General features: G+C 37.1%; 2 protein-coding genes and 3 long non-coding RNA genes across 7 annotated transcripts; 3 read left to right on the forward strand and 2 right to left on the reverse strand.

The window, feature by feature from the left end:
* Positions 1–2,871: 2,871 nt before the first annotated feature.
* LOC136245759 (uncharacterized) lies at positions 2,872–3,844 on the reverse strand. Its single transcript, XR_010696116.1, has 2 exons — positions 3,582–3,844; positions 2,872–3,516 (listed from the first exon to the last, which is right to left on the reverse strand). It is a non-coding gene; the product is annotated as an uncharacterized lncRNA (long non-coding RNA).
* A 4,528-nt stretch (positions 3,845–8,372) lies between these two features.
* LOC136245767 (F-box/LRR-repeat protein 19-like) lies at positions 8,373–9,692 on the forward strand. Its single transcript, XM_066037247.1, has 6 exons — positions 8,373–8,496; positions 9,051–9,123; positions 9,176–9,217; positions 9,269–9,421; positions 9,474–9,566; positions 9,625–9,692. The coding sequence occupies exons 1-5, from the start codon at positions 8,374–8,376 to the stop codon at positions 9,503–9,505; spliced, it is 423 nt and encodes a 140-aa protein (XP_065893319.1). The 5' UTR covers position 8,373; the 3' UTR covers positions 9,506–9,566; positions 9,625–9,692.
* Positions 9,693–9,970: 278 nt separating this feature from the next.
* Positions 9,971–10,458, forward strand: LOC136245777 (uncharacterized). Its single transcript, XR_010696122.1, has 3 exons — positions 9,971–10,069; positions 10,142–10,210; positions 10,268–10,458. It is a non-coding gene; the product is annotated as an uncharacterized lncRNA (long non-coding RNA).
* Positions 10,459–12,866: 2,408 nt separating this feature from the next.
* LOC136247451 (uncharacterized) lies at positions 12,867–19,862 on the reverse strand. Of its 3 annotated transcripts, XR_010697559.1 has the most exons (6): positions 18,191–19,862; positions 13,850–18,119; positions 13,477–13,804; positions 13,288–13,415; positions 13,150–13,237; positions 12,867–13,092 (listed from the first exon to the last, which is right to left on the reverse strand). It is a non-coding gene; the product is annotated as an uncharacterized lncRNA (long non-coding RNA). The 3 variants fall into 3 exon arrangements; XR_010697561.1 differs by lacking the exon at positions 18,191–19,862 and having other exon boundaries at positions 13,150–13,233; positions 13,850–17,802; XR_010697560.1 differs by lacking the exon at positions 18,191–19,862 and having other exon boundaries at positions 13,150–13,247; positions 13,850–17,801.
* Positions 19,863–23,212: 3,350 nt separating this feature from the next.
* LOC136245785 (uncharacterized) lies at positions 23,213–24,533 on the forward strand. Its single transcript, XM_066037263.1, has 3 exons — positions 23,213–23,785; positions 23,927–24,215; positions 24,274–24,533. Exons 1-3 carry the CDS (start codon positions 23,619–23,621, stop codon positions 24,484–24,486), a joined length of 669 nt encoding a protein of 222 aa, XP_065893335.1. The 5' UTR covers positions 23,213–23,618; the 3' UTR covers positions 24,487–24,533.
* Positions 24,534–26,855: the final 2,322 nt, after the last annotated feature.

The raw sequence follows: 26,855 nt of genomic DNA on the forward strand, positions 1-26,855 counted from the left end.
TGGAGCTCACCTGATACAGTCAAACCTCAGTTTAAAAATACAATCTAAATTGGTAGGAAACATAGCTGTTGGCTACCTGTATAGTGGGTGTTCTCAGGCCCGTAGCCAGGGGGGTTCGGGGTGTTCTGAAGAACCGCCCTCTTGGAAAAAAGGTCCACAACTTTAGCAAAAAGGTCCACAATTTTAGTATACAAGTCCCAATTTTCAGGAGCAAAAGTCCATTAGCTACAGTTTACTAGATACCACTAATAAGAAGCTAAATTAAGTGCTCCGAGTAACTAATTCAGTGCTTGTATCAAATGCAATGCAAGATCGAGATACTCTAATAGAACAGTCACAATTACATTTTTTTAAAAAGCTACTTAATTTATATGTAGATTGCCGGTCTAAACTGAGCTTTCAGTAAAATATAAGATTATGATGGACAAGTCCCTCCATGCAGAGCCCATGAATAGCATCCATGCTTCAACTCCATGCAATGTGTAAATTTCATTGTTTAAGACACCCTTTAGTCTGCTCCACTGCCCCTGTTGATCGTGGGAGAGTGCTCAATCTTTCCCACGCTTATTCACTGTGACATTCCTATATATTATATTTAGACACATGCATGTGCAGATGGTATAATTACAGTAGCAGTGCAGATATTTTTCCAGATATCATCCATACAGCTGGTCTTCAGCTTGCCTAAAAAATGTTATTTTTATTGCCTGAAATGCCACTAAATTCAACCTTTTAGCATTTATTTTCAAAAAATTTCCTGGGGGGCATGCCCCCAGACCCCCCTAGTTTCAGCATGCTTTCCATGCTGGGTGCGCACACCATAATAAATTATAATCTGAATCATGTCATATAAAAAAAGGTCCACTTTTTTTTCTAAGAGAACCTACCCAGACAAAAGTCTGGCTACGGCCCTGGTTCTGGAAAGTAAGGAATTGGTGTAAAACATGTGAAATTTAGTACACGTACTGTATTTACATAACTTAGTATAGTTAGACGTCAAGAACCAGGGTTCTATACGTGATTTAGAAAACTCGAAGGCCCTGGGCTGTTGCGCCCTCGCTGCGCTCGGGCGCTACTAAGAGCCTGAGGGTTTTTAAATGGGGTTCGCTATATGTGACTGGGCCTGCGATAATAGGGCATGTGGGCACATGATTTTTTGCTTAATTTTTCACACTTTCATCACTCATAACTTTTTGTACCATTATGCTATGGTATTGCAATTTTCAGCTCTTAGAAAGCATTTAATTGGCATCATTATGCAAGTTACAGAATGGTAATATACTTTTCCAGTAGTGAGATATTACCTGTAGAGTGATGGGGTATAGTTTGTGCGGTGGGGACTATTCTACGGAACGGAACGGAACGGAATGATGGACTAAACCACGGAACGGAACGCTTTCTCAAATTGAAGCTTGCAACTTACCATTGCTGAAACTTCCCTTATAAGTTAGCAGTGGCATCTCCAGTGGGTGATTAAACATAAGATAAAAAGAATTAACGGATCGATTGTGGGTTTTTGTTGGTTGTCATTAGTAACGAAGTATTATTGTGGGATGAGCTGTATCAGTGATGTTCATCCATACGGAAGGGAACTTTATGTGAGCTGTTTTTCTTATTTAGACTTTAGAAAACAGTTTGGGCCGGTCTTTCAAGTCATACGTCAGTGTATAAATAAAGCAAGCAGGAAGATACTGGTAACAGGAAAGAGCCAGCTGAATTAAAACTTGAAGAATTTTGTGCAGTGTGTGAGGAGCAAATATTTTGGCAGACCGCAAGGAGGGTATATTCTGCAAACATCACTGAAGTGTATGCATGGAGTTATTTATATATTAACAGCTGGTGCAATGGACTAATGCCGTGTTCAATAGTGAGCTGATTTTATCTGTTGCACAATTCAAGGATGTGTCTGACTGCTAGCCTTGAATCAGGCTAAATGCCAAAACTCCAAGATCAGCCAAATCTCTATTATAAGCCGCATGTGAAACCATGCCCGTAGCCACCAGGCAAACGTGATTTGGACCAGGATGTGTGTGTAATTTCAATGTATCTAGTCAGACCTGAAATGGAACACTCACATTAATTACATGCCACCTAAGAATCCTAGGATTTCTTAAGTGTAACATTTTACATGCTTCACTTCAAACAAATCAGGTTAAATTTGTTCGTCTATTTTCAAGTGATTCCCAGTCCAGCTGGTCCATGAAATTACAATGGGATCACATGTATTTGTTACAGTGCGGGCTGTCCTGTGTTGGATCTACTCTAGAGTTGAGATTTCAAGGTAGACTCACTGCCAATGTACTGACACTAGTACTGTTGTAGCATGTTTAAGTGGAGGACAAATGAAATAGTAATGCTAGATTATTTATGTATACAAATTTTTCATAATGAAATTGATATCCCATTTTGATTTGTACTTCCACTTAGCAACATATTCAAGAACAAGAAGCTACCACACTTAATCTCCAACCACTGTCATTAATTAACCAAGATCTCACTAGTCTGTAATTCACCTTACTGTAGTGATTTTATTGATTCATCTGTATGTTTTCTTCATTTTCCTTTGAAGTTGTACCAAGAGTTCATAATAAGGTGGAGAGTGTCTAACTTGAACGCATTCACCAAACACCCTGCTTAACGTAACACCTCGGCCTTATTTCAGAACAAAGGCTTTACCTTCTTCAGCAACACTAATCAAAAGTTTTCTATTCCCCAGTATGTTGATTTGATGAAAGGTGAACTTTACGCAGGGTGTTTGTACAGGCCATACCGAGAGTTAGACACTCTCCCCCATACAAATCAGTATTACGAACTCTTGGTTGTACAGTATAGGTAAACAAAGATAAGTTTCTCTCCCATCTTTTTCTAGGATTTCTATTGACAAGGAAAATTCAATTATTTGTATACAGGCTCAAAATTGAGAAAATATAAAGAAAGTGAATTAATATTAATATTATACAGTCAGTTTGCTTTTGGATATTTAATGCCTCCAACCACAACAAAAATTCGATGAATCCATGCATCTCATCACTGGTCGTCTGAACATTCTGAAAGTGATACCTCACTCAATCAACCATATATTGTTTATTAGACTGAATAAAGTCATGATTACCTAAACAATCACTTAATTAATGTTTTATAATTATCCTATTCCATTTTTCCTGGAGGTTCCACTGATAAAATGCAATTTCAGCAATGATAGCAGCTAGCCAAGCTGCAAGTTGATTCAGAAAGCATTCCATTCTGTAAAATAGACCCCATCCAGAATTCAACTCAGTACTCAGGCTGAGATATCTGACAATAGTCCACTACTCTGTTAATGAATCATTGATGTTCACACAATATAGCCTCCTTGAGGTATCTGAATATTTGCTCCTCACACACTGCACAAAATTCCTTTAGATTCTGCTTAGACTGAGTTGATTCAGCTTGTCACCATACTTGTTTCCTTTGTAGTGTAGCTATACACATACTGATTTATGCCGATTAGAAAGGCTGGGCCTCAGACTGTACATTCTAAAGTCAAGTAAGTAAAAATAACTCACATACTAGTAAAAAAAGTCATACATTAAGTTCCCTACTTGATATATCCGAAGATGAACACGCTGAGTCAGCTATTCCCACAATTAGTACTTCGTTACTAATGACAACCAACAAGAACCCACAATCGATCCTTAAATTCATTTTATCTTTCTTGGGGTACGTTTGATTACCTGCTGGAAGTGCCACTGATAACTTGTACAGCAATGGTAAGCTGCAAGCTTCAATCTGAGAAAGCATTCCGTTCCGCAGTTTAGTCCATCATTCCGTTCCGTTCCGTTCCGTTCCGTTCCGTAGAATAGTCCCCACCGTTTGTGCCCACATTCCCTGTTTTCGCAGGCCCGGTCACATATTTACTCGATCTGAAGTCCGGAAATGATGTAATGCGTAGAAATTAAAGCACTGCGCGTTCTTCCAAACACCGTTTTGGCGCAAATCTTGGTGCGGCCGGGTTCAGTTCATCCGTAGAAATGTACCGGTGGAGTGATGGTCTGGTTAGTTCTGGGCCTAACTATTACACAGGATTTGTAACGAATCTAGAAGAGACTCTGGAAGTCACTAAGTCAAGTCACTAGGTCTAAGTCCTTGTAGGTTAGGTAATCCTAAGGCTGCAGCACATGTTGCTGTCAGACCTTCAGTGCTGGTCACTGTAAAGCACTAATAATAAAATAATATTAATAAGCTCACAAGCAGCAGACCAAGAACTGTTTTGATACGAGTCGTCTGTTAACAAGAAACTTGATGTGGGTTTATTTTAAATAGCTAGCTCTTGCTATTGTATCTAGTGCTTATATTATCTCATTAGCTGTACAGCATATGTGGTAGTCTCTTCTAGAAATTGTATAGCCTTCCATGCACAGTATCATAGGTGTCTTGAACCAGTGTAGTTAAAAATTATTTAGACAAAGCCTAGCTACAGCTACTGGAAATGTCAGTAAAACTGTATGCCAGACAAAGTCTTTATATATATTTGTTAATGTACAAACTCAATCATGAGTATATTCGTACATATGTAGTTAGCTACTTATTTACAAATTTATATAATTGTTAAATAAATCAAGAGATGGAGCTTGGATAATATGATCATCTAGTTGGTTCTATAATTTTATTGTAAAAGGAAAGAAGGAGTTCATATAAGCATCTACCCCTGTTGGCAACTGCAGAAATCTTTGATGGTGACCTCTAGTTGTGGTGTTGCTTGGTCTAAACTGTTGGTGCACATTAATATCTACCATGTCATTAATTATTTTATACATTAGTGAGGCTCTCAAATTATTTCTTCGCTTCTCCAATGTGTGCCATTACTTTACGGAAGTCATGGTTTCAAAACATGCATGCATGGCAGGGGCGTACGCAGGAATTTTGAAAAGGGGTTTCAACTACAGCTAAGTGACTGTTATATTAGAGTAAAGTTTATATTGCCTGACTGCTCTATTAGAGTACCTCGATATTTTCACCAAAATCATAATCAGAACAATGCTATAAGCATTGCTATCATGTTAGAAACTATTATTTAACTAAGATAAAAATTTGAAATGTGTCCTGTTCCATGACAGATTCCAGATTCTGGAAACCTGAAGTGTCAATTTCTTAATGTTTCAAGTACTGTGTAAAATCCAAAGGGGTTTCCTGAAACCTCTGGAAACCCCCCTTGGTACACCCCTGCATGGTGCACTTTCAAATAGAACTAGCCATGAAATGCACAGTGTGATATTTCCTGGACATATTTTGCATGGAGTATTTAGCTATATCAAACCGTAAAATTGTATCAGTAATATACATATATATATATTGGTCAAGTACTGTTTTATTAATTGAATGTACCACTATGTACACAGGGGAAATCCTTGGGTATATTCATAGACAGACAGCCATGTCCTTTAGTGAATTCGTTGCCAGTTAATTTCATTGTTGCAACCAATGCTACTAATTATTGCAATCAGTCTGACAGACATGCACCACTTACCACTCAACAGTCTTTCTCGGATGATTTTTCAGATGCATGGATCCCTGTTACTAATGTGTGTGTTATAAACTGAAGCTAATTAAATAATCAACTGTAGTTAGCATTAATTTTGGTACGATTTCAAGCAATGAAGAAGTGTAGTAACAGGTTGCAGTATACTGTATAGAGGGAAACTTTGACAGGGGTGAATAGCTGCATTTGGCAACATAACCTTTGACACAATGTTTAGCTATAAAAATGCTAATCTGAGTAATTGGCGAGTTAAACTTTGGCAGATTTGTAGTAAATTGCCAAATTTGTGAAAGTTTTCCCCCGCCAAAGTTTCCCTCTATACGGTATTATTATTATTATAATACTTCTGATCACTGACCTTTTCATAGTTTCTGTAATAATTATATAGGATCACATTTATTTTGACAGGAATCCATATGAATATTTTGGGAACACACTATCAATGGACAAAAGTATGCTTTGAGAATGCTCCATTTTATGTGTCTGAAATTAGAAAGATGCACTGCCAGTTTGGAAGCCACTATTACAAAGACAAGAGCACTGGCAAAAGAACATGTCTACAGGGACACGGAAAAGAGGTTGTGCTGCTCACATTGAAGTCCATGTGATTTCCCTGTTTCCATAATATAAACTGTCCTTTTTTGATGGCATGTCGGGAGTGAAGAAGGTGAAAGACATTAAGCAAAATAAATTGCAGGAACTCATGAGTAACCTAGCAGAACCCACATCAACTGTGTCCTCAGAAAGTGTAGTTTTGCCAAATGAGGAGGTCATGACATTGATGGTCCAGCTTTATATGGTCAAAGAATCCATCCAAAGCTTGTCTCTAAAATCTATGAGCTGGTTGCAGAAAGTATTACGAATATACAAGAGGTGAAAAATCATCTCAAGCACTATGTATTGCATGTTCTGTGTGTTCATCAAAGACCAGATCTTTCAGACAGAGCTTATTTCCTAACACTAGTGATGTCAGAAATCATGTCTATCTTGTGCAACGTGCATGCCAACTGTCTAAGTTTGACCAGGAAAATTTGAGGCTTAAAATTAAACACTGGAAACAAGATAACCCAACTGCATTGCATTTCTACCGGCCATTTATAGGTTCTGAAGACATCAGCAGCACATCAGAGAACAATAGCAACCAGACCTTGCTCTTTGTTCACCAGGAGGCTTGGCAGCAAGATTTGCTATCTAAGTATGGAAACACAATTTCCTTGAAGGATGCTACATAAAAAACAACGAAGTGTGAAATTGCACTATTTTTGTCACTGTTAAAACAAATGTAGGATATAGTGTAGTGGCAGACTTTGTGGTGCAATCAGAGTCAAAGGAGAACATTTCAGAAGCCCTCAATCTGTTGCTTTCTTAGAACCCAAATTGGAATCTACCTTTTTTATGACAGATTATTCAGATACTGAAATTGGTGCAATTGAAGCTGTATTTCCAAGCTGCAAAGTGTGTATCTGTGACTTCCACAGAGAGCAGTGGAGAGATGGGTCAAGGATAGGAAGCATGGACTTGCATCAAGTGAGGTAGATACTTTGTTGAGTTTCCTCAGAGACATAGCTAACTCGCCATCACCAACATCCCCAGACCTATCAGTTGATTACCATTACCAAAAGCATGTAGACAGCCTGAAGAGTGGAAACGTGTGGAAGAATAATTTACAGCTACGGGAGTGGTTAGAGAACAAATGGTTGTCATGTCCACAGGTAAGTACACTTGTAAAATGAATCATGAATATAACACTACAAACGTAGTATGGTGCACACAAGCACATGCACATGGACACATACTACACACTTACATGTACAAACACACATACATAGGTATATACATATTCGCTTCATACTACAATCAGAGTTTAGGAGAACAGTGTTCTTATACTCATGTACTTATATTGTACTTTAATCATAGCGATGGGCAAGAGCATATCGTGATAGAGATTTCCATGCTGCTGTTAATGCCAATAATGGTACTGAAGCTTTGAACAAAGTGTTGAAATATAATTACCTTCCTCACAACAAGAATATGACATTGTCTGCTACTGTTACAGTAGTTTCTTCCTGACAGCTATCAATCTATTCTTGAATTACAAGCAATTCAAAGTGACATGTAACGTACTTACAAAAGCTTTTTTCCCAGTTACCTACAAGGAAGACCTCGATCTGTTATTATGCATTGCTTAGAAAGACGCTCTAAAGCCTTAAAGTATATTTCCTCAGATGTAACTGTGTTTGATGAAATAACAGGCAAGTTTGAAGTTAAAGGTTCCAGTGAAAAACACCATACTGTTTTCTTTGAGGATCCTTCATGCACTTGTCATGACTGGACAGAATGGAACTTACCATGCAAGCACTTCTTTTGCATATTTGAACTTTATCCACAGTGGAATTGGGATCGTCTACCTGACCGATACACCAAGAGTACATACTTAAGCACCAACCAAGCCGCACTGAACAACTACTTTTCTCCCAGTGTAGAGCTGCACTTCACGACAGTAATGTTGATGGTAGCAATGATGACATCAGTGAACTACCTCCTCCAATGGATGGTTATAATGAAGAGATACCAGCAAAAAAGGTATGTATCATATAAAATTCGTTATATATTTTACTAGGATTCTGCATCATTTACAGACCTATTCCTATTTACTAAAGCAAGAGGGAGAGCTTGCTAGAATTGGTTTAAAAGCCCTGGAAACTTTGACATATTATTGTGTTAATCCAGATGACTTACATGAAGTAGGAAATAAGATACTAGATATAATCATTTTTTTAAAGGAGAAGCGTCCCAGCTGTGAAGGTTTGATTATTAAGTCAGAGCTAAGGAACACTGTAAGGAAGCAAGCAAGAATGCAAGCACTCAAAGTATGCCAGAAATATCAAAAACTACCATTGCAGAGTAGACATGGTCCAGCAGCAAAAGATTGGCGGTATCGCAATAGAGTTGGGATCAAGGCAGACAGTCTTAGAAAGGTACATGTTTTGTTTTAAGGTAAATTGGATCTGTTGCATTGCTGCTTTTCAACTGGGGCTTTTTCAATGCAAACGTACTTACTAATACTCCACCAATGCATATACAGTGTATGGAACCTGATTACTGTTAAAATAACAAACACCTACTAATTATTATACTGTAGCACATCATGCACATGGTGGTTTCCGCTATAACATAAAAGTGTGTTAGTAACCTCTGTACATGCAAGGACAAATTCCAATGCACTTCATTGTAACAACTAATGGAGAACTTACAAATTACTAGCTTGTTTATAATTTACAAACTTACAGTCAACATGTACTTTAATCATTTATAAACTAGCTAATAGCTTACAGGGTCATAATAATTATACTGAATTTGCTGGCTGGCCACTCTGAGGCCAGCTGGAGATCTGGAGATCTCTATTATCATTTTTTTCTGTTTTAGCATTTGAGTTTCAATTTGCTAAAATGCATGTTACAGTGCATGTTACCTCGGGACAAATTGGACACTACTGGGCGCATATATGTATTGATAATTTTTCTTCTTCTAGGCAGCTGCAGCTGAACAGATTTTGAAGGATGCAACCAACAGCTTAAGGTTGAAAGTTGATAACAAAGGGGAAGGTAAACAATTTATGTAACTTGTCTATTACTGATGTATGACTATACCATTTAGACGTACCCAATATAAGTGTACCATCCAAACTAATATCAAGTGGTATGCTCATGTGTTTACGGTGACTACGTGTACACACATACATTCATGCAGCAACAAGAACAGGAATGAAGAGAAAGCAGTGCAGAGACTGTGATGGATGCCAGGCCACAAATTGTGGAGAGTGTACCAACTGTTTAGATAAGAAGATATTTGGTGACCCTGGCATCAAAAAGCAGTGTTGCATGCGCCGCCACTGTTTGACAGGTACTAAATTAGTAAGAGATTATTGTACATACTTTATACACCTGAAATCTAGCAACTATCACAGAGAATATTGTCCAGCAATAAGAATGTTAAGAAGGAGACAGATGCACATCATGTGGATGATACAGTAGGAGACACTGAGAATGTATGTGATGTTAATGTTATGCAAAAACACACATCTGTGTTTTTGCGTATATGGATAGTGGGTGGATGTTATGAAACAAGATTGGTATGTACTAAGTAAGAAGCAGAAAGAAGAGGTTTGCCATTGTAAACAGATGGATGATAATTTATGTACTTACTGTATGAACAAGGTTTACAAGACATGGAACAATGCAAAGAAGAAAACACTGACAGTACTACCTAGTGGGCTCTCATTAAATGATGCCTGGTCACTATTTTCAACTCACTGGCTCACAGACAAGGTTTGTAAATATTAGTTTTCAGTATGTGACTATTTTTTTATTCTCACAGGTGATCACAATGTTTTACAAATTGCCTTGCAAAAGTGTTCAAATGTTAGTATACAAATGCAACTGAAGGTATTTAGAAGCACTTGTTTAGGATACAAGAACATTTGTCGCATCGACCTTCTTATGCAACAGCCTGAATCAACATTCTGAAGTAACAAGAAGGTGGTACCAAAAGGTATACTAATTTTATTTTTTGATAATAATTTAATTAAGGGTCTTCTAATGCATTTTGTATGACTTGCTGTAGGTTACTTTCCAGGAGTACAATGTGTGCTTGTTTCCAGTTCATGTGCACAATAATCACTGGATACTTCTGGTATGCCTATAGAGTACCACTATAACATACAATTAACAAAGATTTAATATCAAATAGGCCTTGCATATTGCTGACAAAGAGCTCTTAGTGTACGATTCCCTTGGTCGTACATAGTACAGCTGTGTAGAAGCACTGAAAGGATGGATTTTGGAAAGGAAAGAAATAATAACAGAATGGGATGATGTGAATGTTAGATACGTACCTGAAAAGGTTCAGTTCAAGTTAAAGTACTGTACTGCAATAACAGTACATACCAGTGTCGGACAAGTTACTTTGTAAAAGTAACTAGTTACATATTACATATTACTTGCAACTGAACTATTTAGTTACGGTTACATATTACCCATAAAATAAAGTAACTATAATAATATTACATATTATATTACTTTGTGTCCACAGCTTTAAGTTGTCACGTGTGAAACTACCACTTTATCACGTGACATGATTGCGTTGTTAGGCAATGTGCAAATCAAGGTTATAAGCAAGAAGCTGGTGAGTAAGCTTCATTCAGCAGGCTTCATTACTTTGTTGTGGCTAGGCGTTACTCAGAGGAGAACTAACGAGATTAGTAACTTCGTTACTTGTAGTAATAATATTACATAATATTAGACTCGTTACAGTAACTATATTACTTAGGTAACGCGTTACATTTGTAAGTAAAGTAACTTGAGTTATATTACCTGTCTTTATAATGTATTTCGTTATATTACTTGGTTACCACAAAAATAATAATATTACATAACGCGTTACTTATATGTAACGCGTTACTCCCAACACTGGTACTTACTTAACTGTTTGTTAGTAGTGCCACGACAGCAAAATGGTCATGACTAGGGCTGGGCGGTATTGGAGTTTCGCTTCACGATATATCGTGCAGAAATATATCACGATATTACTATTTATCGCGGTTATAAAAGATGACTGCTATATTAGAGTAGCTGACTGCTTTATTAGGGTATCTCGATCCTAGCTGACTGTTCTATTAGAGTATCTCGATCTTTGTAAAAAAAATTGACTAGCTAGTACTAGGTCCTTGTTTGCAGTAGTATCACGTGATTATTTGAGGTACATTATAACAACCTTAAGGGCTTAATAAGCTGTCACAAACACTAAAAATCGTAATAATATCGATATCGTGATATTATCGTTTCACCGAAATCTACGCGATACAGATATCATTTCATTGCAATACCGCGGTATTACTATAATACCGAGAAACCGCCCAGCCCTAGTCATGACTGTGGTGTATTTTTATGTGTAGTAAGTGAATAGTTGGTTACATGATGTATATGACATTATTATTATGTTTTCTCTATAGTACGCTTTGCATGAAATGTTGGGGATTAAGACATACAACTGTAATGCAGTAAGTTGATATCTTTATTATAGTAATAGCAAGATAGTGATGAAGTTAAACACTTTTTAGGGTAACTTAAAATCATATTGGAGAATGGATGACATGGATGCTGTTTAATACACATTGACAATCAATGCTGTATACAATACATGGAATATAGTATGTACATATGTATATTAACTCTATTCTTGTACGAAGCCCATCTTTGACACACATCATACGTATCTTCACAGTAGTGTTTTTAAAATACTTGATGGGATTTCTGTAAAATAATAAAAACTATGTTTCAATCACCAGTGCAAAAACTTCACAAGTAAATGATTTAGCCCTGGAGACTTTTACAAATCATAAAAGTTCACAACTCTTGCAAGCAGGCATGCAGTCCACACACACACATTGACAAAAAAATCCCTGAACAGTGTTGTATACGAACCTCACAAACAATTATACTTGTGTGCACTATACTTATGTCTACTGAGCTACAAGGACTTATAATATAGTACCTCATTAAAACGTCAGACCAGGAGCCCCATTAATGGACTAGACATTGACCAATACTAATCCTTGACAATTTTGTAATACGAATACCAATATGTACGTAACTTTGTCTGACAATACCAGTCTTATAGCTTTTCCAGATTTACAACTTTTCACAACTCATAACTTCCCAACTCTTTAATGAATCTACTTGAAACTTAGCCACACTATTGTGGTGACTACTCTACACTGGTCACTGGATGAGGTACTCTTCTTATCATATAAACACCATCCACACAAATTATCAGATGACAAACGAGACCTGCAGCTACATAATATATACAAAATAAAAATTAAAACACATGATATTGTACTGCAGAGTATATATGACCTGCTGAGTGATATCCCAACCTGTTTGCATAGTTTTGTTTTGTTTGTGAGATAAATGTCATTGAAATACATTGGGTAAAAAACATGTGCTTTTACACACGTTTTACACTGGGCGAAAAGTTCCATGTCCGCTTGTAGGTAATGAGTATAAAATGGCCATGAAATTTGCCATTTCAGCCACATTTCATACTTAGAACATTAGTAGATTTCAGTAGTTTCATACAGAGGATAGAGAAAGATTTACTACATCTAGAATGGTGCTGGAAATGAGGCAGTGAAGAAATGTACATTTTAACACTGTGAGATGCATACAGGATGTAAAAAATCCTGTAGCTGAAATCAACATTTTCTATATTGTGCATCTGCTTTATACTATACTGCGCTAGTAATATAGCTAGCAATGTCTCACTCCTGTGTTGTATTTACTACCCACAATACGTATTTCATTAATAAGTAAAAAAGCACATCATTTGTACAGCAACTATAATTTTCAGTTCACAAATTGAAGTTCTTGACACCTTCAGGATTCTTTTTTTCTGAGGGATGTTACATCACTAAAATTAATGTAGATTTGCTCTTTTACTTCTGTCCGTTGAGTGCAGCTTTCTTCTCCTAATCTATTTCATCACTAGTTATATATAGTTCTTATAGGTAGCATCTGTAAAAATGTTGTAACAATAAAAATATTGCTATGACAATTTTTTATGTGACAAACCTTGAATTAATGTATACTATTCCTTGTACAGTGTCATTCATAGCTTTCACAAGATCCAGCCATGATCACAGGTTTCTCCACTGCCTAACTTCAATAGACTACAAAATACTCATTTCCAAGAACCATAGCAGAACTTACTATGTGATTTCATCTACAGTGCTACCACAAGACATCATCAGTAGTCCAAGTTTTGAAAGCATCAGTAACTACTTTGTAACTTCCTTTGACAACTTTACGTAGCTAGGTGATGTTGATGGCAGATCCCACTGCCATGCAATGATAGACAACAAATTAATAATGAATCATGAATTAGCCACATCTTCTTACCTCACAGTTGCTACAAATGCAGCTCTTCCTATATGTCTTTCTGCAAAGTTCCCTATGTCAGGGTAGCTTGCACTTGCAGTCATCTATAAAGTAGACTTAACCAATTCACTGTGAGGACAGGTAGTTGTACTAGAGATGATGAGTGCTTGTGGAATGCACCCAGTTGTCTCTCGACCCAGGAGGTGTTATCCTCTACTCCTTTTGCCAGCAAGCAACATGCAATTTTGTAGCTGCCAAATGCGTGTAGCACTGTAGCTAGCTACTGTAGCAAAGGTATACAATTGTGGCGTCGCTAGAAACTGGCGGAAAAGGATGGAAGAGGCGATATCTATATGAACGATCATAAATGCTGTGACAGTCTTTATAGCTATACCTGCAGGTAAGTCTGCCATGGAGCACAAGCACTGTTCTAGTTCTGGATGACAACAAGCTGCATCATTGCTAGAGCCTCGTTATTAACTGCGACTAGAACAATCGGAAGAAACATGCAGCGAAGGTGATTCGGAGGCGTAGCTAAGGGGGGGGCAAGGGGGGGCATTTGCCCCCCCATCACTAAATGATTTTTTTTTAAACCTTCGTCACAAGTTTACCAGTATTAAACTGACACGCAAATGACTGTAAATTATGTACACTACTACGCGGTATCACCAGGGGTTGCTAGTGAATGCGCACACACAACATTCAACTCGCTCGTGAATCCATCGAACGAAAATATTAGACACATACTTCTATATTTAGCCTAGATTACTCGCGTGATAGAACATTTTTGAATCTAAAGAGTGACCCGCTTCTCCACGGCAGGAGTCACAACTCACAAGTGACAAAGGAGACCAGATGATGCTACGAACCTACTGTCTACGAGGTGATAAAGTGTTAGCTAAATAAATGTACCAAGTTTATTTTATCGAGTCGATCACACTGGACCTTTCTTTGTACGTACGGCAGTGCAGTCTGTTTTTTACTTTGTCAGTCAGTCAGGTGGATCAGTCAAGCTTACAAGTTCTGCTAGCAAGACAGGTGGGATTTCGTGCAATACATGGCATTTGAATTTCGCTGAGTGAAGTGAGTGAATACGTCATCCTGTCAGCAGTGTGCTAGGACTGCAGCACAGGCTGTGGCTAACGTAAAGTAACCTATATTTGCACTAAAGTATTAGCTCTACCGGACTGTGGATGAATTTGTTGGAGTACAGTTGTGGCACGTGCGATGATGCTCGACGAATATAGCTACCTTGATTGGTAGCAGTCAGTACTGAAATAGTTACGTAGCTAGTTATTTAAGCTGTAATAATACAACACCGTATGTTGGCTAGCCCACCATTGGGTCATTAGCCTTTTTTGCAATTATGAATGATTTTGAGTGTTTCGTGGGGGCATGCCTACCCCTCCATCACCTGGCTAGCTTCGCCCCTGAGGTGATTGTGTGCATGCATGCATGCTGTTGGTATATATATACGAGCATGATAGAACAGTGACCTCATCCATGCGCAGCCATATAGCTAGTGCAGTGGATGCACTGTGGCTAATTAGATTGTCCACACTGATTAGTAAAAGTATTCATGTACTTGAATGCATTCCTGTCAACTTCTTAGCCTACACTAACAGAGCAAAGCCCAACATACACATACAAACACACACACAAAAGACAATACCTTCAGCTACCACTTGCCTACCTGACTGCATCTGCGTGCTAGCTACTCATGTAGGCTGATGCTAAGAGTCATCGTAAGCATAATCCTTCGAGGGCAGGATTAGTATTATATGTAACTCACAGAAAGGTGTACCATACAGTATCTCATGTGAATGTGTGGGCATGGCAGCCCAATTAAGTATCACCTGTACCTTCACCCACTACATATGTTATATCAGAGCTATGGATGGTCTGCCTCCCCAGTTGTCACTAGGTTGCCACTTAACACCTGGGTAACTGTACTGGGCATCAAACCTGGCTGAAACCTTTCAATTACCAAACTCAGACCACTTATCTTAACTGCCTCATTTACTCTCTCTCTCACACACACACACTAGCTACTACACAACATTAAATTTTTCCGTGTATCAAAGCACTGATTGTGCCTACCAAAGGTAATGGATTTGATAGTGACAGACTGTTAGCAGCTACAGAATTTTTTTGTGATTTATAATATCCGTGCTTGCATGCATGCATGAGTCAAAAGCAATAGCAAAGTATAAGTCCTTTCAAACTATTGGCACACAGACTAACAGCTGTTCCTTCAAGCCACTAAAATGAATATAGCCATTAACACTAATGAAATAATGTGCTGTGGTGGATTCCCAGTATGCAAATTCATAGAATTTTTTGCACTACACATCACTGCCTGCTTCGAAGAGCTTTTGCTCAATATGCTTCAAACATCACTGTGGAGATTATTGTGAACACTTGGCACTTTTAAGTTAGTTTTAATATAGAAAAAGCTAGCTACCACCATTAGCAGGACACACGTGCATAGATGGATTGCATTCCATCTTAAGAGCCTCTGTGATTGAAACTTACTTTGCTACATGCTTAATGCATGTCCCTGACATGTAGATATGTATTATAGTGCACACAATAGTTGCTAACAGGTGACTAGAAATTCATTTACAACAGAACAAAGTAATGTTATAGTTAATATGTATTCAACCAAAGGCATTTAAAAGTAAGGCTACCAAAAAAGTCACCATTTAAGAAAGGTCCCTATTTAACAACTGGGTAAACCAGAGCAATGTGAGTAACCTTTCTTGCTCGAGGAAGCAACAACAGCAACTGAGCATCAACCCTCACTGAACCTTACAATTACCAAACTTTGATTGTGCCTACTAAAATTCATGCATTTGATAGTGACAGACCGTTAGCAGCTATAGAAGTTTTTTTGTGATTCAAAATGTCTATAGGCCATGCTTACATGAATGAATAGCAAAGTATATAAGTCCCTGCGACACAAAGACACTAACAGCTGTTACTTCAAGCCACTAAATGGATATAACCACTAATGAAATAACATTAACGCACTGTGGTGGATGCCCAGTATGGAAATTCATAGAGTAGATTACTAAGCTACACTTCACTGCTTGCTTTGAAGAGCAATGTGTTTCACATATTGCTGTGAAAAAATTGTGAACACTTGACACTTTAAACACATAAAGCTGCAGCTACCACCATGCAGGATCAGGTAACATAGTTAAGCAGGACACATGTACATAGATGGATTGCATTCCATCTTACGAGCCTCTGAGATTAAACTCTTACCTTGCTGACATGATAGAATTTTGTTCACACATTGCTGCTAAGAGGTGACCAGAGACTCATTTACAACAGAACAAAGAAATGGGCAGGTAGCTATAGTTTATGTATTTAACCGAAAGGTCTACCAAAACATTTGAATATAGTTATGTGTAATTCTTCAATTCTATGAATATGACCAATTAGCTGCCACCACCCTTCTCACCCATGCAGTTTCTTAGCAAATAGCTAATTTTAGGAGAACTTTATTCCTCATGCAAGTCCTTGCACATTACTAGCTACTAGTTACATGTGAATGATGATCACATCTAGTTGGTCTCATAATGTTATTAAGGCATACAGGTCTCCAAATCTGTATAGTAAATCTTTGAACTAAAAAAACAGAGTGTTGTAATCCAAACATTTTGATTTCTTACAACATAATAATTCTTGCATGGATAGAAGCCATTTAACTGTAAACCAACATTGTAATTAATAAATCATCTAAGTGTCATTAGTGTTTTTTTTCCTGTAATAAAGTTCTACCAATAACCTCTTGTACCAAGAGTCCATACTATAAGACCTCTTTATTATGAACTATTGATAGTACACATATACAATCAAAAATCAGTAATTTATTGTTATACATTACATACACTTGTCAGAAGGTTCCCAGTGGCAGTGACACAAAGACTAACACCTGTTGGTTTGACAACCATCCACTATAGGATTGCGGGAGAGACTATCCCACAGTTGGCTGTGGTGCCTCAACAGAGACTAGGGGAGGTCACAACATTACAGTATACTGTGTTAACGTCATCCACGACTGACCAAAGAGTTGAGATTTGCCATATTGTATATTGTCAATGTAGACTTGCGTGCATCATGTATCAGGTAATGTAGACAGTATGATGCAGCTAATGCACACAGAAACTAGCTATATGTAAAATGATGTGATATCATCATAGCTAAGTTGATAGCTTGCTTCAGTTATAAAATTAATGTAAAGCAACATTACAATAATATGTCACCCGAGCGATAACCGGGAATGCTAGGATGGCATCAACTTAGTCACTGCACTGTAGCTATGTTACACATAATCACCCACATAACTGTAAAGCCATTGCTTATATATACACTAGGGAAATTTTTATGGTGTACATGTATAATATTCATAGCCACTTACATTTCCTTTATTATTATATTCATGAAATGCACTATTTCTTTTTATCTCCTGGCAACCAAGTGCAGGTTATTTTATTGTAGTAATCAGTACCTTTCCACAAATCCAGGCATATCATTGTAGTATACATTAAAGTACATAGCATGAAGATGGTGAACCACTGAAACAGTAAGTAAAGCCATCGCTAGATATTTACTAAAATAAACACTTGTCACAACACCATACTCCCCAGCTGTCTCTAACATCCATATTGTACAAAGACACAAAGTGTAACACACAATTAAGGCCATAAATTCATGTAATATTTACCTTTGCATACAGTACATAACTATCTAGCTCCGTGTGTTGACTGTTTACATTGTCATGTTGAAAGCCCTAAAAGGTTGAGTATCATCACTGTATGCCATATAGCTTCTTTTTTCTGTAGCACGGTAAGTCACTGAGAAATATGGTGTAGTTGATTTAGATACAATTCTGGCATCACGTAAAGTTAATTTTAAAAGTAAAATAGAGCCTCCTTAGTATAACAATTCATATACCACTAAAATGTTATTGCAGCAGCATAATATGGGTTACAGTGTTACACATTGTTGTAGAGACACTCTGTTATATGATGTTGAAAGCCTATGTTGTGTTGAGAATCAAGTTTTGGCTCAGTATTACACTGAACTAAACACAAGAAACCTGCAGTATCCATTTGATCAGTTTACAGCTGCATTTTCACTAGTCATGAATGTGGTGAAAATCTTAATACTGATTTTATCTACATTTCTTGTAAATGTTAAAACGATTTACTGCAATGTGACACTAACAGGAAATTGTACAGAAAATGTTCAAAAACATTTCCTGCATGATAACTCAAATAGGAAATTCTAAAGGAAATCATTAAAAAAATTTCCTGCATGCTGACACAAGCAGGACATCTTACTTTTCGTGCAGTGAAGTATGTGGTATTACATGTTCACTATCACAATTTCCAACTACCTTAGTCAGCCAGCGAAAAAAGAAATACAACTGCTTTGATGTTGATACCACAAGCTATAGATTTTGTTCCGTTAAATGCAAGCATTGAATGCATCTAAGCAACTTAGCACTTCTTGTTAAAGTGGAAAATTTCCATCACATAAATTTAAAGGCATCCAATTCAACATTCCAAAGTCAAGACATTGCAGCAATTAAGATATTCAGTAAAGCCACTGATGTTGAGATGAAATGATGCGGTGTACTGTAATCATAGCCTGTTAAAACTTTTGTATATATTCTCAATGAATAATGAAAAAGTCTGCCATTAGACTATTACCTATTTAAGAACTGATAGAATAGGTAGATTTAAAACTTCACAGACAATAATTTCATATCCATGACATCATTTTTAAATTCCACCTCCTACGTATTCATGTATCCATTCACTATATGTGACTAATGTAATACAATAATTATGCTGCAAAATTTTGATAAACATGACCCTATGGTGTATATATATATATATATATTATGTGGTGTATGTGTTGGGTGTAACAAAACATTTCTGTGTATAATTATTCGCTTCAGTAAATAGTGAAAGAAGACCTGAATTGAGATATCTGATATAGAAGTGCCTCTGCAATCAATCCAGTCACCATGGAAAATATTAATGATTCCTGCTTACAAATGTACTGTAGGGAAACCATGCACCATGCTATCGCGAATTGACACCTTGGACTATCATCAGCAAAAAGAAATGGGACACAAAGGAGGACAAACGTAAGTCCATGATGCGTGCATTGTATGTACTGTGGTATGCCAAAAGGCACGTCTTAGGATGAAACAATGCCGAAAAGTGAGAAAATCAAGCTCATAGCCTTAGCTGTTATCAAGTTATGCTTGCCTGAAGGCAGCAGGCAGGCAGTACAAAATTCCATTGATTTTTTTTTTAAAATCTCATAACAATGTATTGGAGACATTTAGGGTAGTACTGAAGGCACTTTTGGGCTTGGTTATAGCTAATCAATACTGCCTACGTACTAGCATGGCATTGTGAAGCTGGTTTTTGGGTGATATTGTTGGCCAGAAAAACCCAAACCTCAAAAATTAATATAGGGATCCAAGCGATAAAAAGTAGTGAAACGAGATCAATGATGGTATTACAACATAGCTCTGTGAGAAAATCCCATGATATAGCAATTATTTTCTTCAATGCCAAAGTAGGTATTTTCCCACAGAGCTTTGTTGCAATACCATCATTCATCTCCTTTTCACAACTTTTTATCGCTTGGATCCCTACTTCATTTTCAAATTAATAATCTTTAAATGTACTACTTTTTATAGCTACAGCCTATTCACATTTACCCGAGTCCTCGTTTCTTGTTAGTAACTCTTGTTGCATGGGCCAGCTGCCCAAAGATTATGCAAGGGCTATAAACTGACCCAGGTTTAAAGTACTTCACAGGACAAGTTACCATTTGTCAAAACATGAAGGCTATAAGACTGGTTTTGTCACATACAAGTACTGATTCAACTCTAGTGTCTATAATACATATTTCCGTGCCTGTAAATTCTCCAGTTATAGTACCCTGCGCACTTGGGTGCATGGATTGCAAGGCTATATCACATGTTTCTGTGCCTGGCTATTGATAAGTATTTCAAACCTTCTGCTGCTACTTTAGTTTTACGTCAAACCATTTTTCAAATGCTAAACTTTAACATAAAGCATATACTGCAATGCAATTTATCCCAAGTGATTTATATTATACTCAGCCAACATTGCACATAATGCTTCCTAGAGTATTAGTTTTACCCTTATTGCCAAGAGTGCTAATCAATGGTAGGCTAAAATCACTGGACTATGGGAGAAAAAATTATGTGCAATATTGGCTGAGTATGGGAGACAGTGTGTCACTAACAGGCATTCATGTCCGACTCCCATATACCCTACTACTGTATATACGTAACCATAGAAAGGCATAATGTGATGCATACAACACCCGAACATAACATCAATTGTAAGCATACCTAACAATGTAGCTAGAAACTGAACTACTCAAGCATCACTGTCACAATGAACTAATACATGCCATCATGGCTTAGAGGCATTTTCACTAGGCCATATTCACGAATGGGAATATGCACGTTATTACCACTGACAATATTTAGAATCCAGTATTTTTATAGCTTCTTGTACACCACAAACCACAACACCTTGTCATTATGTCATACATGTATATGAATACACTTTCTATAGGGTATATAAGAGTAGGGTATCCTACTGAGAACATAATATATTAACTCTTGTTGCTAACTTTCCTTGAGGTAGCTGTGGGGATCGAGTCTCGGGACTTGTCTTTACCAGAGAATTGCCTTTACCTTTTGGGTGCTACTGCTTTTGTATTAATTGAACACACCACTTAGCAACTTTGATCACAACCCAATCAGTACATGCATTGATATATGGTACAATTTGTTGGGATGTGTGGAGATTTATGGATTTACACCACCATTATTACTGGCTTTACTGCCTCAGTAAATGGGAAATGTAATTTTCAATGTCACAAGCCCCAACTCAAGTGGTTGTATTGGGATTGGATCTGGTATGTTATTAAACTATAAAACTCACGTGAACAGATCATCTTGTCACAAAGTGAAAACATCAGATCCACTATATAGATTTTCGATGCCAGGGCCATAGATAGCCAATAACACAACCACACTGTAAAAAGAACAAATGAGCGCAAGTAGTAAGAAACGCGCAGTGCCTTACAGTCGTATGCTTTACGTCATTTCCGGACCTCAGATCGTTTGAAAATAAAAAAAACCCGTTTTTAAATGCCAATGCGTTGCCAATGTTACAGGCGCGAAATTATCATGTTTCATATCGCCTCAGAGCGTGGTCTCTATTGGACATGAGCGTGGCTCTATGAGATTTAGAGACCACGTTTTCAGCCAATCAAATTTCAGTATCAAACTTGTTGTAGTCTAAATGCACATACTGTATTACAACCATTGGCAATCTACAACACACTGAATACTTAAAACTGGCATGTCTCGATACTCTTAGATAGGCAGTTAAACTGATTTTCCTAGGATACAGCCAGGCTTGGGGTCAAATACTTTGGAAAATATTTAAATACAAATACTCTGAAGGTATAAAATACAAACACAAATGCTTATATCCAGGGTGTATTTCAAATACTTTTAAAATCATTTAATACTTTTAAAATACTTCTGTACTTTGATCTTTTGATCTGAACTACACGTTACACAACCACCCAATAGTAGACACCTCTGTTTTAATATTGTTCTAATAAAATTTCAAGTGTATGGTAAAAACAAGTGAAAGATCATAATGCCAGAAAACAATAATGGAATAGACTTCTTACTCTTTTTAGATGACATTACGGAACTATGCTACAGGGTTTAAATGCTTGTACTTATATACTATTCAACTTCAAAGAAAAGTAAGTTCTTTATAACTCTTCCCATTCAGAAATTGAAAGAAAATAATTAGTATTTGATATATTTTTACAGATTAAGGTGTCAATAAGTCAAAGAGATCATCTTCCAATCAAATAAATTTTACAGATTAGGTCATACAGATTATCTTCCCCAGCAAAGTATTTTAATTTTTACACAAAGTATTTTAAGTACAAATACAAATACATGTCGATTCAAAACTTCAAATTACAAATGCAAATACAAGTACTCAAAAACAGTATTTAAATACAGCTAAATACAAATACTCATGTATTTGACCCCAAGCCTGTAGATCACATGATATAGCATGCTAGCTCAAAGCCTACACTATTGTGCAGCTTACTGCTATAAAAGCTACTGCCAATCTAGCTAGCTTTATATGTAACTGTCAATCCAGGTATGCAGATCATGAACAGTTGAGCTCTCCTTAATTACAGCATACACCTTTCGGGCTAAGTTGAAATGCTACTAAAGTATGTAAATATTACTCTATAATGCATCTGTGAGGAGATAAATTGATGCTGTCTTTTAGGAGATCTTAAGAATAGCCAATTGATATCAAATGACCATGTGAATTAAAATAGCCGGGTTGGGTTGGATATATTCCACAACAAAACTGCTGGAACTAAAACATCATTTGTGACTAGATTTATACTTGCAAGAACAGAGAGGGTTGTGAAAAAGGATGTTCATCACCATGGAAAAGACGTCGACATGAAGATCGTACAAGTACTATATATATAAACACTTTGTCCACATAATTCCCTACATAGCATCACACAGAAGTATGTGGCTATTGGTAATAAACATCTCATGATGCTTATACCTTTGTAGTTGGGGCGAGCCTGAGCGAGCCCCGCACTAACGAGTCGCCCACGTAACTTTCGTCTCAGCGACCATGCCCAAAAAACTACAGAAGAAATCGGAAAGAGACCCTGAAATAAACGGACTTACCGTGAAATAAACGGCGTAAATCACAGCACTTCCATATATGTTCGTCTCATCGACCATGCCACGGAGAAATATACGATGTAGATTACAGCACTTCCATATAATATATGTTCGTCTCATCGACCATGTCACGGAGAAATATACGACGTAGATTACAGCACTTCCATATATGTTCGTCTCATCGACCATGCCACGGAGAAATATACGACGTAGATTACAGCACTTCCATATATGTTCGTCTCATCGACCATATCACGGAGAAATATACGACGTAGATTACAGCGTATGAAACACGTGTATCAGTGCGTGAATATGAAAATCACCTAAGGTTGGCTAAATGAATGCAGAAGAACGGCTTAGAAGAAGGAGACAGCTGTACAGATTGAGAAGGGACCAAGAAACACCAGAAGAAGCTGAAGAAAGACGAAGGAGAAACAGAGAATACTCCATAACAAGATATGCTCGGCAAAGGGACACAATCTTGCAGCAGAGAAGGCAGAATTAGTATGTAAAATAATGAATCAGTCACACAACAATAACATTGATTTATCTACATAATAATTTTGTTTGCTTGCTTATGCTTTACATTGTGTTATCAGATTTGTATATGTACCATGCTAACATTGATTTTATTTGTTTTGATAGTGCTTCGAATCTCGGTACAGACACAAATCCTGATGTAAACATCAACGGATCACAAGATGCCGAATTGCCAGCATACAATGACCCTGCTGTTATTTCTAAGATTGTGGAATTTCATGCTGAATTAGCTTCATTGGATCCAGTCAGATGTTCAACCTGTTATGAAAAGTTCCCAACCGTTTCAGTAAATGACGCAGGCACATGTACGCGTTGTCACAAAGATAACCATATACCAAAGCTGTTTGCTGCCGCTAATAATTTGGACCCTGGATCAGTTCCACCGGAACTTACTGTAAGTAATAACGTACCTTGTTAATCAATGGCCTTTTAACCTTTATCTGTTTATGCAGGGATTGTCAGAAGTTGAACAAATGCTAATTTCCCCAGTGATACCACTGATGTCCATTTATCGTTTGCCGCATGGACAGTATGGGTATAGTGGCCATGTCATAAATTTGCCCCAGGATGTTCCCTCGTTTGTTATGCAATTACCACGTCTACCATCAAATTTGGATACTGTTATTGTTAGGAAACAACGTTCAAAATGTGCGAAAGATTTTTGATTATTGCAAACTAGCGCATGCGCATTCCCATGCACACTAATAATTATTATTCCAAGTATCTATTATAGCTATTAGTTACTAGCTATTTGTGTGTTTTGATAGCCTATGGCTAACTCGGTACTTCACACTACACCTGGCTATACTAATAGCTAATATCCAAGGTACTATTATACCTTTCTGTAGATGGTGTAGATGATCATTTCGTATAAATTGACCACTGTACAATCATGTCTATAACATTAAAGGGATTTATAGTTCCTCTTATTTATAGCTAAAAAAAATCTGCTGAGTTCACCATCCAGTTGAACACTGCATGACAATCAGTAGCTGGCTACCTAGAGAATTGCAATAGCTATAATGCAGTTAATATAGCATGTATATATTATACCACTTACAAACAGTAGCAAGGTCTCATTTGAGCTATCTCTGTTTCATCACATCGTGCTACCATGTTCACTTGAATATACACTCATCATCAACTACCTATTGCTGCTATGCATACTCCCATTAAATATGTTCAGGCTCGCCCCACGATGCTGTTTGCATCTGTCTGTTGTTGTGAACTACATCAGTAATTTCCAGATCTAGCTAGTGAAATATTGTTGTATTTGCATTAATATAAATAAACCACCGTGCATGTGTATTATTGCTGGCAGAGCCTGGTCATACAAGGATACCATTGTGTATATAGTGTAAGCATGTTCCTGCCTTAAAGTGTTGTGCAATGGATGCAACCAACTCCAAACTCTTCTTGTGACATGCAGTCTCTGTGGCTCATCAAGCATGCCTACTTGATGTTGGTGCTGTGCCTACATACATATGCAACACTCACTTAGGATGATAGCAGTTTATTTGAAATGCATCCCTTTAAGGATATTGATATTGCCTGTTAAGGATGTTGCTCAAATCTTTACCAACTAAACTTATGCTGCCTGCTATGTATATGCCAAACAAATCATTTGTGTATATGAGAGAGAATAGTAAAACATGCATGAAACAATTGATGTGTGGCTATAGTGCCTGACTAAAATGCCTTACATAGTATTGCAGTTACTACTAATCTAAGCTTCACATAAACCATTTACTTTCTGTCAGATGATTATTGTATGAGTTGCCAGCAGTGTGTAGGATGTCACCTACTCAATAGATATTTAACTGAATTATTGTTTAGTTATCCTGCTAGTCTGCCAGAACTGATCTGTCCAATCACTTCTTACAGTATCTATTTACAAACCTAAAGTAGGATTGGCTCTACCATTTTATTGGAACTATCAGTAGATAGCTACTAACACCATGCAAGCATTAAGCTGTCAACTCTAGGAGAAAATAGGTTGATCTGATCCACTACTCCTGGACCTTCAATATTCTATCTGTTAAACCTGTTACAGTGGTAATTTTCATGCCTGAAATAATATTATTAATTTTTGAAGTAGCTTAGTATACCACCTATCAAAATGTTCTGTAATATCAATTTACAAACAAAGTAATCTCCTGAGTTAGAATTTTATGCTTGCTTTATTGGAGGTAATTGTATTACATATTCATAATTGACTATCATCTATGCTTTCCCAGCCTCCATTATTCTGTGTACATTTAAGACTAGTATCCAGTAATCATGTGTGATTTATTTTCCCATTTGCAACTATGTTATTGATCAATTTCCTAAATGTTGGAGATTTGTCAGGTAAAAACTATAGCCTCTATGTCCCAGAATTATTTCATTAGTAAACTCTTGGCCAGCTAGGATAGTAGGCCAGCACCTTATAGCAAACTGTAACACTTAAATACCTGTACATTATAGTATATATGCTTTAATTGCTTTTCCAAGAATCATTTTTTTGGATTCTTTCCCCTACAGTTAACCACTGTTGGGTCATGAATATGGATAACTACCTGTTATTGTGGTAGACTGTTACTATTTTTCTTGTGTATAGGTCACCAGTAATACTATTGACTTCCTTTGCAGATAACCTTGTCAGTAAAATGGGTGTTCAGGAATCAAGTGTACCACCCTTGATCTACTGTACACATTAGAGCCAATCACAATTCTAAATATATTGGTTTAATTAATGATCACAGCAACTCAGTGGTGGAGCCATCCATCTTTAAACTAAAGAATTAGAGAACCCGTTGATTCATACAATATCACAATGCCCAAATAAACCAGTCAAATATAGGCTAAGTATTAAGGTGTACAAACAGCATTTTTTAGCGATGTTGTCTTAGTATGTACACATTGAGGTAAGCCCTGAAAAATCAGCTTTAAAATGTAGAAGTTTTCCTCAATATTGCAGCCAACTAGATGATTGAAGGTGTGAAGAGCAGACATGTGTGGTTTGGCTCCATTGCTTTTCTATATAAAAATGAAT

This window comes from Dysidea avara, chromosome 2, assembly GCF_963678975.1.
Source record: "Dysidea avara chromosome 2, odDysAvar1.4, whole genome shotgun sequence".
Taxonomy (NCBI): Eukaryota; Metazoa; Porifera; class Demospongiae; order Dictyoceratida; family Dysideidae; genus Dysidea; species Dysidea avara.